This window comes from Lissotriton helveticus, chromosome 10 (genome assembly GCF_964261635.1).
Source record: "Lissotriton helveticus chromosome 10, aLisHel1.1, whole genome shotgun sequence".
NCBI lineage: Eukaryota > Metazoa > Chordata > Amphibia > Caudata > Salamandridae > Lissotriton > Lissotriton helveticus.
The window spans coordinates 256,703,150-256,715,874 of record NC_136071.1 but is presented as its reverse complement, the minus strand read 5'-3'; the positions used below and the strand labels follow the sequence as shown (position 1 = coordinate 256,715,874).

Below are 12,725 nucleotides of genomic sequence, written 5' to 3'. Positions count from 1 at the left end.
GGGACCAGTCCTGTGGCAGTGGTGAAACCATACTATGGTCTGTGATCATATAGTGCTAACCAGATTTGACCCCTGCCATGTGAAGTTCAGCTATTATGTGAAACCCAGAACTGTGCGTATGCGGAGTATGAGGTTAGTATACATGCAGCACGTGTATGGAGGAGTATGAGCAATGAGAAAAATTAGTTCCATTTTGGAAGTACCTGGTTTACTATGGCACAGGGAGGAGAACGAGGACTGCTTCCCCAGACAATGGAAGTGTATTGCCTGCTTTCCTATGGCTGGATGATTGAGCTCCAGAGACAGAAGCATGGAGAATTGAAACAGGGCTACCTTTAGAAATACCATGAGAACGGTATTAGCAAGGAGCTGCAGATTAGTTCTTCCTATGCACGGCCATTTAATGGATGGTAGGGGTGATGGGTGAGACTACAGTTTCAGCTGTTCAAAAAATGGCTCGATTGGTCCCCAACGTTAGGAGGCTCATTCGGTACATCGTACAATGAGAATGAGTATGTACTGAATAATTATCTTTACTGATCTATATTATCCTCCCATGAGTACCTGCTCACCGGAACCACATAGGCTATAGCTAATAGAAGCGTGTGTTTTATGTTATGTGTTATGTATGTCATGTCTTTGTCCCCTTTTTTTTACAGGGCGCACCATCACTAATAGCATGACAATATTTGTCTAGTAACTACTGCCCACACCATTTTTTAGGTCACTCAACCAGGAGTAATACAGTTACCCATGACCATAGTGATTGAAATATATTGTTTCTCTCCATGTTTCTTTTCAGGTTCGCTATTCGCAGAAACCTCCTTTAATGAAGTGAATTAGGTACAATATAGCCTTAATTTATAGTTTTCACTTTTCTGTAGAATACAGATTTTTTGGAGTATACGTGAGTAAGGTGGGGATTTGTGCACCCCGTCCTGGAGAAGGAGTTTTTACTCTGAGACATGTTGACGCACACATGAGGCGATGTACATCGTAATACATAAGAACCTCACAACACACCATTTTAACAGTGCCAGCCCAGGGGCCCATTCAAAAGTTTTTTTTTAGTATACCCCACGAGCCAGGTACTTTTTAACCATCCCTAATAACACTTCGAACCCCACCACTCACTGATCATCATAACCCCACACCACACATAGTCTGTGTATAAGTGCTCCCAGGTAGGCATAGGTAGTAGCACGCCGCATCCCGTAGAGGGGTGCAAAGACCCCGATGATGAAGCATGACACCAAGGGTCCTTTTGGTGTGTGAAGGGTATTTTAAAAACACTTTGTGCTCCCCACCATTGTAGGGACCACACCTACCCTCCAGTGGATTCAATTTGTTTTTAAAAAAAAGAGGGTGCATGAATGCCACGTGAGGCCCCATTGAGTGACATATAACTGTCCCAGACAGCCGCGCTGCAAAAAGAATTGAGCCTCACCTGATCTCCACAGCGCCAGCTATGAAAGCAGCACACAAGCTCTACTAGCCCCCACCTGTGGTGGAAATGAATTGCTGAGAACACGCTAAAGGGAGCACAAATACAAAATACTGATTTACTATCCACTGAAAACAGAGGTAAAGAGAGTGAAATGACTGTGCATCAGACTTGTGGGGAAACGAAATCGACACAAAAGACTTATCACGCTTATACCGAAGTTGCTGGGGGGCAGATCTAAATGGGATCACCTGGGGGGGAGAGGTAAGACATGTACTGGCCACAAGGGAATCGTACTGAGTGCAGCTGTGTAATTTAAAGTACTTTTTTTTTACCAAAAGGCAAGCACTGGGTTTGCTATTAAAGTTATTGCCTGTTGCTAGATTGTGGAGCTCTGAGATGGGGGGGGGGGGGGGCCCACACTAACTCCTAAAGTAGCCCTACTGCTGGCTCTCACTACCCTGACAGCCAAGTGGTGGAGGGGTTGAATTTGGCGCATTTTGCACAGCCATAGTGGGTCAGACCTCTGGACACTTCAACCACCTCTGTTCTTGACTAGGGGTGGGCGGAAATTGCGTAATCGCATTACGCAAATATCCGTGAAACTGTAAAAAATCTCCGCGAACACGCAGAATTGTTTGTTCGCAATGCTTTTTTCCTGTTCGCAATTGCTGTTTACGTGCTCGGGGGGAAATATCTCGCAAACACGCATTCTGAGAACGCGAACAAGCAAACATTTTCGCAAAGTCACAGAATGCAGAATTTTGGGCAATTTCGCGTTCTCCGCGGAACGCGAAATTACCCAAATTCCGCGAGCAGAACGGAATTTACCGCCCAAGCCTATTCTTGACCAGTCACCCCCATCTGTCTTGCAGCCCCACGAACACGGACTGACATTGTTTGGTTTTGATGAGCTAAATGTACTAATTTAGGTCATGACAGAACTAATGAATCTGTTGTTAAATGGGAGATTGAAACAGATTTTAACCCAGAGGAGGTACTGCAATCTAACGTATTAAATTAAATCAAAGGCTTAAGAAATAACCTTTTTTTAAATCAAACAGTGTTTACATATTTTACATGACATTGATTGTTTGATATAAATGCCACATCCTGCAATCGTTTGGCTCTTTGTTTGGCTCGTATGGCAAAGTTAGACTCCAAGACTTCTGGTTCATCTACCCTTTAAGTGGCTGGCTTACCCACCTCTATAATGACTGAGTTAAAGATATGCAGTGAGAAAGTTTCATTGTGAGTGGAAGTTTTACTGTGAGTGAAGGTATGTAGCAGAAAGAGGCGGCCCTGCTGTGACCTGTGACAACAGAGGGTGGCAGGCAGCAAGTGACGTCTCTGCAGTAAGTAGCAGTAGAAACAACTTCAGAAATTGGATTACAATAATTTGCGTGACAATATTATCTGGTGCTCTTCATCGCGTGAGGCTCTAAAGCGACTGTTATAGGGACTGAGGTGGCGAGCGAGTGCCACCGAAAGGAAACTCTGCAGCGAATGGCATAGTAGAGGATGTCTACAGCAAACGAAGACTCCGCTAGAAGTGAACAGCTCCTCTGCGGTGAGCAGAGACTCTCACTGAGTGCTTGGGAGAGGATAGAGCCTTACTCCTAGAGCTGGGGATCCGGGTTCGATTATCGGCGTCGGCTCAGCATCCTGTGACTCTGTGCAAATCACCTCTGTTATATCCTATGCCTTAAATTCTGTAGATTGTTTGTTCTTGATGTATGCTGTGTTCTCTTTGGGTGCGTTGCTGTACTGGCATTCTTCTCCTGAACTTGGACCGAACAGCAACTCATCCCAAGATTTCCTCTTTTGATTATTTATTTAAAATCTCAACTTTAAATCCAATAATTAAATCTTCATTTAAACATCAATACTTATGTTGTCTTTCAATACAACAATCTCCCAGTGCATACCAAAAATTAATGTGTCGTTGTGTAACGTATCTGGTAGTCATGTAAAGCGCTCCGATACCTTCGCGTCGAATTCGCGCTATATGAATCTGCAAAAGAAATGCAGTGACCGCAGTAGATCCCTAAGTGAGTGTTACTACTATGCATAGAATGACAAAGTCTCTGCAGTGAAAGAATGACTGAGTGGCACTGAATAAGCAGTGGTGGTACTTTACCTTGAAGGCGCCTCGCTTGGCTTTGCAGATGGCAGTGCGCAGACCGTGCACCACCACAATGTCCTCGGGACTGTCCCTGTGATGAAGAGCTGAGCAGGGCGCAGCCTGCAGCGAGCTCGTGCGGGTTCCAAGCGAGCCCTGAGCCCCTGGAAGGACATGCCCGAGTACCACGCTGAGTCGCTGCATCTTGCTCTTGCCTTCGTCTCCTCTCCCTAACAGGTGCTCCGACACTGGCTGGTACCCTTCTTAAGCAACAACACAAGTGTACTCTGCACCCATCGCGCCACCACTGGACCAAAGGGCAGGCAGGAAGCTTGCCATAGACCAGGAAGAAGGACTAGGTCAAAAGTAAGCAAGAGAGAGCCCCAGTAGAAACAAAGGAAGGACGCGGCTGCAGAAATCGTTGTAATGCTAACCCTTCGCTTAGATAAAGAAGTGAACGAGGGAGGAAGCAAGGAACCTACATGCTGCTGAATGCTAGCGGTGGAACTCGTCTCATTTCTTAAGAAGAGTCTACAAGAAATTAGCTGGAGACGGCTGTGCGTGTCAAGTTGCCTATGTGTGACATTTTCTTGTTTTGAATATTTTTTTCTTTTTGCAGATTTATATAGCGCGAACTCTAGCTACCCGCCAAAAAAGCGCTTCGACGCCTCGTCAGGGGTAGTAAGCGCTATATAAATGATTACAATACAAGTATAAGTTCATTACACAAGAATAGATTCATTTGTGGCAAGCACGGGGAAATTAAGTGACTTGCCCAGAATCGCAGGATGTTGAGCCGACGCCGAGGATCGCACCCGGGTCCCCAGCTCCAAAGTCGGCAGCTTAGCCGGTGTTGACCGATGACCTATAAATGCCTTCCGTCACCGCGTGACACTACACAGTGAATTGAAATGATTCTACTAATATGGGATAAATATCGTAAATTATCTAGTTTATGAAATGTAACAGTCTAGCAGGAGAGGGTGTGGGGTAACGGCTAGAGCTTCCTACTTTGGAGCTCGAAGAGCAGGTTCAAGTCTCGGCTTTTGCGTGTAGTACGCCAGACCAGTATTAGTGTTCAGCTGCCACAGGTCCTGCCTCGAAGCTTCTTTTTTATTCACAGAATGTCCCTAGGTCACAGTTGCAACCATAAGGACCTGACCGGAAAGGACGTCTCAGAAAACACCCCTCCCTGGGGTTGACAGAGTGGGGGGAAGCCCACCAACACAAAACATGACGTTCCTCCTTTACCCCCAAATGATATAAACCAAGGAGAACAAGAAAGAAACAAAAAGAAAAAGAAGAGAGAGACATAACAGAACCAGGACCACACTTCAGTGCAGTTTAAAGTCCTTTAAATGAGATGATCTTGCAGGGTAGGGTCGAAGATAATAGGTCTCCGTTCCTTGCCAATTGGCTTCTCTCCCCAGCTCATCTTACATGGCAGTAGTTGGTGAAGTGCCTAGATCAGACGGCACAGTCGGCAGACAGCGTCTCAATGTTTTGGACAATGAGGGCTCTCGCCCCTGGTGACTCGAGTGGAACAGGAGGTTCAACGGGCAACACCTCTTCATCAACTGGCATTTACACTCTACACAATGTATCTAGATCTTCCCCGGATCTGCCCACAAGGGATAGCAAACATTTAAAAAAACTAGACATTCCTCGTGATGGTCTCACCAGCTATATGAGCAGTGATCATGGTTCCTTTCACTGTTTGCACCTTCCAGGGATGAGGCTCAAAAGGTAGCATACATTTTCCTAGGAAATGTCTATTCGTTCTCTGTACAAATCAACGTGTAAGTCGCGGTTGCAGTTTTAAAGGAAAAGGACCCTTCCTAGTGGACCTTGAAGAAACCCTGTGGAAGGCAGAAGGTTGGAGAGCCACCCCACCCGTGAATACCCTAGTACCCACGTTACCTGCACCAGGGAAGTATAGGTGTGAATTAGTGTCAGAAACCGCAATCAAACCCAATGGGGCACTTCAGTAAGATGCCACTGTTGGAGAAGGAAAAAGTGTCCGGTGGAATCCGAAGGTGGATTCAGGATTAGAAGTACCTGCAAGCAGAGGGGACAGAGTCTATTTCACTCAGGAGTGACCCAGAGACCTGGAAGACGAATCCCCACTGATGTCGAGTGTTGCAGGAGAGTTGACTGCGAGGCGAATGCCCACCAATGTCGAGTGTTGCAGGAGAGTTGACCGTGACCTTGACTTTGCAGCTGTGAGGCCCATGCAAAGCTGAGGAAGCCAAGGCCAAGAGCCGTGCACCAGCTGTACCATGTCGGATGTCGAGAGCAGAGGGATCGGTGTCCCTCGTGAGCACTGAAAAGCCTTGGCGGCTGCAACCAACGTAGACGTAGAAGAAGGTGCTATGTCCTGACCATCAAAGTCCAGGGGACTCACTGTAGGAAGACGGCTCTGTATATACTATACCAAAGTGAGGTATAGTGTGCACAGAGTCCAGTGGAACCCCAAAGGTTGGCAGAGGTAAAGTTTGATAGCACCTCACTCTCTATTTGTGGTAAGGCAGTATCAGAGGACAATGTTAAGCATTTGTTGTATTTCTCACACAAGGGGGTCAGGAGGAAGATTATGCTACACAATAGAAAAATCTATCCTATATTACTTCCAAGAATCATTACTCACACAGGATATAGGGTAGCAATATGCAACTCAGAAAAAGGCTGTGACAGGGGAAGGGCACATCTGCGTTTTGGACGAAAACCCTCACTCACCCGAGGGTGACATACTTCATCATTGGGTTCCTCCAACACACTGGGACCGCAAAGTACCCAGTGTGGGCTACAACTTACCCAAAAGGGAAAGAGCGGGAGTGTTTTGTGTCAAAGCACATACAATTTCAGTACCTCAAGGGGGCAGTGAGGGGCAGAGTGCAACAGAAAATGAAAGTGTATTAAAACTAAGTCCATGGGAGCAACAACTTTATTCTTTTGGTCCTACGGGATAGACGATAAAAGAATTGTGATCCAGGGTTATGGATGTATACCCCGTTATGTGGTCAACATGTGTCTGCCTATGTGACAATTAAGTTCAAGGCATTTATCAGGACCAGGATTTTATGTCACTCTGCTGGCATACAGTGCAAAGAATAAAATATAGAAAGATTATACTCAGGCCTCAATTCTTGACCATCAATCCGTAGCAATGACAGTCAGTATGATAGGTCAGAGGGCCCTGTAAAAAGTAGTAAAAACAACATATCAAAGAGAGAAATAATATTACTACACCAACGTGCACCATCACCCTTCACTCTGGTGAAATGCCTGGTCAACCAGGATTCAAAGATCTTACCCAAGATCAATGTGCATGATCCGACTGAACCATCAACAGAGTCTCTCACCATGTTGATTCCGCTAGGTATACATTAAAGTTAGAGGTTGTTAATAACATTATGGACATGCCAGCATACAGACATTACCTAAACAGTGGTAAAAAGTGGAACAAAAGTGGTCACATCAAGGGTGTGTGTTCATGTTAAGCTCTCAAACTAGGACCCAGCCCATTGACTATGTATCTAAGATAAAGATATGGCTGATGCCTACATCAATATCTAGTGGAGGGGACACGTGGCCCTCATACTAGTAAAATACTGTATCTGATCCACAAAGGTGAAAACAAGATAGTATATGTGGGCCGGAACCATCGGAGGCCCTAAGGTTTATCCGTGTCAAACATGTGAAGGTAAGGGGTGAGGTCGAGCTCCTCAACCAAGTCTTCTATGGCATTGGGTTCATGTTCATTGTTAAAAAAACGTCTAACCCCTCTAACCTGAGCTACAGTGACTTTTAGTTTTCTAAAGTTCTAAAGGGACTTAACCTAGGCCCTAACAAGACTTTTAGTAATTTTGCAAAAAATTGCTAATTTCAAAAATCAGAATTCTAAAGACAATTTAAGAGTTCTGTTGTGTGATCAGGTTTTAACCAGGTAGTCCAACAAATGCAAAGTAGTATATCCCACCGCTGATCCACTAATGTAGGAAGCTGGTTCTGTATATACTATACCAAAGTGAGGATTAGTGTGCACAGAGTGCAGTGGAAACCCAAAGGTAGGCAGAGGTAAAGTTAGATAGCACCTTACTCTCTATTTGTGGTAGTGTGGTCGAGCAGTAAGGCAGTATCAGAGGACAGTTTTAAGCAGTTGTTGTACACACTCAGTCAGCAAATGAATTAACACTCTCAAAGACTGAACTTCAAACCAATTGTTTTTGTATGAAAATATTCTTTTAGTTATTTTATTTTCTAGCACCAAGGAAGCCTGGCACAGGCAAGCAATAAATACTTTACAGTAGTAATGCAGTTTGTAAACAGTTTGAATTGAAATTGTTTATGGCCTTTGGTTTGACTTACAGTATGGTTTCAGAGAAATGCAATACTTTGTTAATACAGTACATAGACTGTAATGGGCTTTTCAGTAAAATTACAGGTAAGTTACTTTTGAGACTACTTTTCTTACTCAGAGTAATATACCTGGATACTACTCTGGGACATTTCCTGTAAAAAGGTAAGTATAATCGTTTTTGTTAGTTAGTGCAATTCTAAAGAATTTCTTTAGGTTTTCAAACTCCACACCTAGAAACTTTTCCAAGGAAATCAGTCACCATCATCAACAAACGTTATTCAGTTTTTCGGGTAAAACCATAAAAGTCAAACAAACCTGATTAAAAACGTGTTCCACAATACAGGTTAACAACGGTTAATACATCAAATTACACTGGGTTTATACATAAAATACATAGAATACAGTGCCAAAATTAATCACAACTTGACCTGATGTCTTAGGGCTGCCCTTTAAAAATGAAGAGTTTACAAAACAGTATCTGTAGAAAGAAGTTGTAAAAGATAAAAGCTGGTCTAACCCTCCTGACACCAGCCTTTTTCAGGATAGTGATAATAAAACAAATTCTGTGACGATCATAAAAACAGCAGAACATTAAAAAGTACATCATGTCCTGAAGATACTCTCCTTCGCCGCCACAGGGCATGAGACACTGACCTCTGTGGGAGCCACGCAGTTGAGCAAAGAGATAGTGGAAAAGATCGAGTCAAAACCTCGTCAATAAAAAACGATCGTAAATGCGTTTGAGCCCTAAAAAATATGGTTCAGTGGTTGGCATCGTTTTTAACATAATGTGCCAATGCACACTGGACTTGCACAGCTCTACTTACTCTTTTTTGCAACGGCTCCTTCTTGAAAAACACTCTGGCCCAATGCTAGTCCCTCTTACATATACTCACCGGATTAGTGAATAGTTCTGCTCTGCCTAGCCTCAAAAGGCCTACTTTTATGTTCTGAAGCCATCAAATAAGCGAAAGATGGACAAGTGAAAGACAGTCCTTTAAGATGTGTTTACTAAGTGTGTTTTCCTGCTTGGCCCAAATCCTGAGCCATAATGCCAGGGGACGAAAAGACAATTCATTTGAGAGAAAAGGCATCCCAAGTTCTTCATGCACAACGCATGAAGAAATACTTTGCGGCACAGAAAGGGCCTGTTGCAGGAAAGAGTTTTTGGCGATTTGCAGGGCACAACCCTAATATGGCCCCAGATCTCGGTCCCGTAACTGGCCTCTGAAATACATTTTGCTTGGTAAATCTTCAAGATTGTCCCTATTGGTTTCCCGTCCACTCTGGTGGCAAAGTTAACAAGCATTTGCAATGCAATAGGTCTTGCATTTGCTAGATTTTGACCAATTGGCATTGTAAAGGGCAATGCCATTTATTTATGCATTTAAAAAACACCTGTAATAATAAAAGGCATTGTCATTTACAATACCAATAGGTCAAAGCGAGACATATTGCCTGGCAAATGCTTGTTTGCTACGCCACTGCCTGTCCCTTCAATATGTTCTAGTTGACGTGATTTGCGGCTGCAAATACTAAAACTACCTAAACAAATAGATTTTTTGCTAAAAATGAATTGCTTTGCCAAGAAAAACACGTTTTGCAGAACTCGTTTGTTCCTGTGTTTAGCCATAGAAATGTGGCCCGCGCAACCCTGCACCGGAAGTGTCCGTTTTAAGAATGGCCCTGAAAAACAAAAATGCAAACTGCAATCTGAGTCAGTGGGCTTTGAAAGGCAGAAAGATGAGTGTGAAAAGCTGTGCCTCTGATGTAGGCTTGGTAGAGGCTTGTTTCGACACGTCACACGGCAAGAAGTATGGGGGAAACTGATGTCTGCCAAGACCTAAACTTTGCCGCCTAATACAAGAGGGTCTAGGGGGAACGAAAAAATAAAAATACTCTGCTATTGGGGCGACGCCGGCTTTGCACATGCACACAGGTACACACCAATGGGACACACATGACGCTGCTTGCAATAAAACCAGCAAACACGAGGTGAAGGGTGATTATTTCAGATTGCATTGCAAGTGGTGGCGCCAGAGCTGTGGCTTCCACTGATGCAGCAGGAGCAGTGGCACCGGGGCCCACTGAACGCTGATCATTGCTGTACTGCACACTTCATAGAGAGGCCATGGGGCCCACGCCACACAGGCAACTCCACGGCCTGACATAATGTGACGGTTTACATGTTAAGATTGAGAAACAGCAGGTTTGACAATGACCAGTATCACCCAGGTCACACTGGACTCCAGTAGCCTTTCTGTTTTCCGCTTTTGAATTATACAGCCCGCAAAATGCATCACACGCACAGACACGCATGCGTGATCATCAATACATCATCTACTGATTACCTTATGGTTTTTTCCAATGTAATTTTCTAACATTCCTTTCTCGTGGACGACTGAAGTACAGTATATGGATGAACACAGCCTGATGACTGAGTACACGGGTCACATAAACCTTAACTCATAGACTGAACAGAGGCGCCTGTAGACTTAGGCCCAGGAGATACCTACACCAACAAAAAAATGAATAATTGATGGACGGCAACACTGTCAACTCCCATACCTGTCCAAACAGCCAAACCACCAGGACCCCAAACGCACAGAAACACAACAGCTAAGAACAAGCTGTCTCCGTTGAGCCGCCGGGGGACGGAAAGTGAAAGCGTGTGATGCGCGCAGTGGGAGCCAGAGAGGAGACGCCATGCGGGCGCGCTGGCGGGAGCCTGGGAAGCAGAGGAGATGCCATGCGCTTGCACATCGGATGTCCGTGCGTGCACATGGTTTGTCTCCCTTTGCTACCAAAAGCCACAACAATAGAGTCTCGCCAAGGCGAATCAGCGCATGCGCTGCATTCGCTAGGCGAGACCTAAAAAGAGCTGCAGAAGATTTTACTAAGGGGGTCCAGCTCTAGGAGTCATCAAACAAAACCCTCAAATAGGAAAAGAGGTTAGTCGTGGGTATTGGTGATAATCTTCTTTTGTGGCAGAAAAGGCCTTCTCTGGAGAGTTAATATATAAGTGAAAAAGGAAGGGTGCTAGTATGCACCCCTGACACACCCCTCTCTTAATGTTTATTTGCCGGGTCACTTTTGTAGCGAGTCCTCCGTGTTCTTCAGTACCAGATCCAGACTCCTTGGTGCGCGAGGTCCCACAGTTCCCGCAGGTGCTCATCCAATCCAGAGGCTTCTCTCATGCTGTTAAGCAACATGAGTAAAGCGTTTGGATTGGCTGAATCAGGCTGCCTCTGGGCTCCAAAGGGCACTGAAGGCCTGTGTCTGCTCTTCAACCCAGCTGTATAAGACAGCTTGGTTGGAGAGTTTGAATTGTGCATGTCAGTTTGGCCATAGCAAGGTAGCCGGCCCAACCGACATGCGCACTTTAAAGTGAAGGGGCTACTCATCATTGCTGCCAATCAACACCAATGACGCACTGGACCCGCCCTGCCTTCTCTGTTCGGCTGAAAGTTGGAAAAATGAAATAGTAATACAATTCTTTGATTACCATTTTATTTTTCCAGCTTTCTGCGCAGCAGTGTGGGGGCCCGCCCCTGCTAAACTACTCACTGTGGTTTCCAGAGCAGCAAGCTGGCCAGCGTAAAGCTCTTTAATACTTCCTCAGGGCTAGTTAGCACTATATAAATACAAATCTTTGGCACTACATATAGCATTTGTACATGTCACAACTTTAACCTAAATAAATTACAGAAGAACTTACAAACACATTCAGATTTAGATGTTTTCATAAGAAATAACTCAATAAAATAGGGATGTGATAGATTTGTTCTAACTTTCGTAACATTTCAATCAATCTTCACATGGCGTTGCTTTATACTTGAATTGTGTATTTTTTTTTAGGAATATGTTGAAAGTGGTTTAGCCCGGTTTGCACAAATTAAACCTTTGTTTGGCTTTCTCTCTCAGTCAAACTAGTCGCCAAAATACTGTGAACATGCACCTCATCTCTGGACATCAGACATAGAGCGAGAGGAGTATATCACTATGAATGTCACAATTTATCAACAGTAACCACACAAGGAGGTACCACAAGAAACATTTATTGTTAGATAAAGAAACCTCACCCATTATATTGTGGTATGCTTCGTCATCGCGATGCTTACCCCCTCCAGCTAAGATAGCCCTACCAGGACAGATTCAACCTTTTTTTGAGGGAGTTCTTTTTAAGGGTATGGAACGGATCCAGATTATTAAAATTACCTCAGGGTAAACTCAAAGATATACATTTTTATTAAGAGTACCATGTGGTTAGATTAAACATTATACAATGGGTGTGAATGAACAGTATGGCATTAATGTGCTTTTTAAGCATTTTATGTTAGCTTAGAAGGTCAAAGAACCGACTGCAGACATTTATGCATTTCCAGTAATTTGTCACGTTCCTTTGTGTGTGGCTTAGGCCAAGCCCTTAGAAGTGAAAAGTTGGGCTGGGTATAATGCCAATAAGATACCCTGGTGATAAATGAAAGTGCTACCAAGATGGGTGTGTAACCTCTGGTCACAAATTTGACTTACCTTAAATAGCTTTGAGGTTTATTGTATCTGCAGCAAAATGTAGTGTGTACAACCTGAAGGTCACAGATTTGTAATATATGTTAGACAGCTCAGTGGGTTTCTGTGATGTTAAGCTATATGTCACGTATTGCTATGTTATTGTTAGATATTCGTTGCAAAGATTCTTACACAATGTAAGAGTTGCCAGTTCCAATCCAGGTAAAATATGCCCAGGGTTATGAACCCAATCGAAACTCATGCAACCTGCAAGGTATGTATTCAAATCC

The 12,725-nt window shown here is 44.1% G+C and overlaps 1 protein-coding gene across 1 annotated transcript in view; it reads right to left on the bottom strand.

Moving 5' to 3' along the window:
* ACAA1 (acetyl-CoA acyltransferase 1) overlaps positions 1–3,910 on the bottom strand; it is a 131,915-nt gene extending 128,005 nt beyond the window's left edge. The window contains exon 1 of the mRNA XM_078665270.1: positions 3,585–3,910. Within this exon, the coding sequence (XP_078521396.1) occupies positions 3,585–3,770 (186 nt within the window). The 5' untranslated portion in view covers positions 3,771–3,910. The remainder of the gene's footprint in view (positions 1–3,584) is intronic.
* Positions 3,911–12,725: the final 8,815 nt, after the last annotated feature.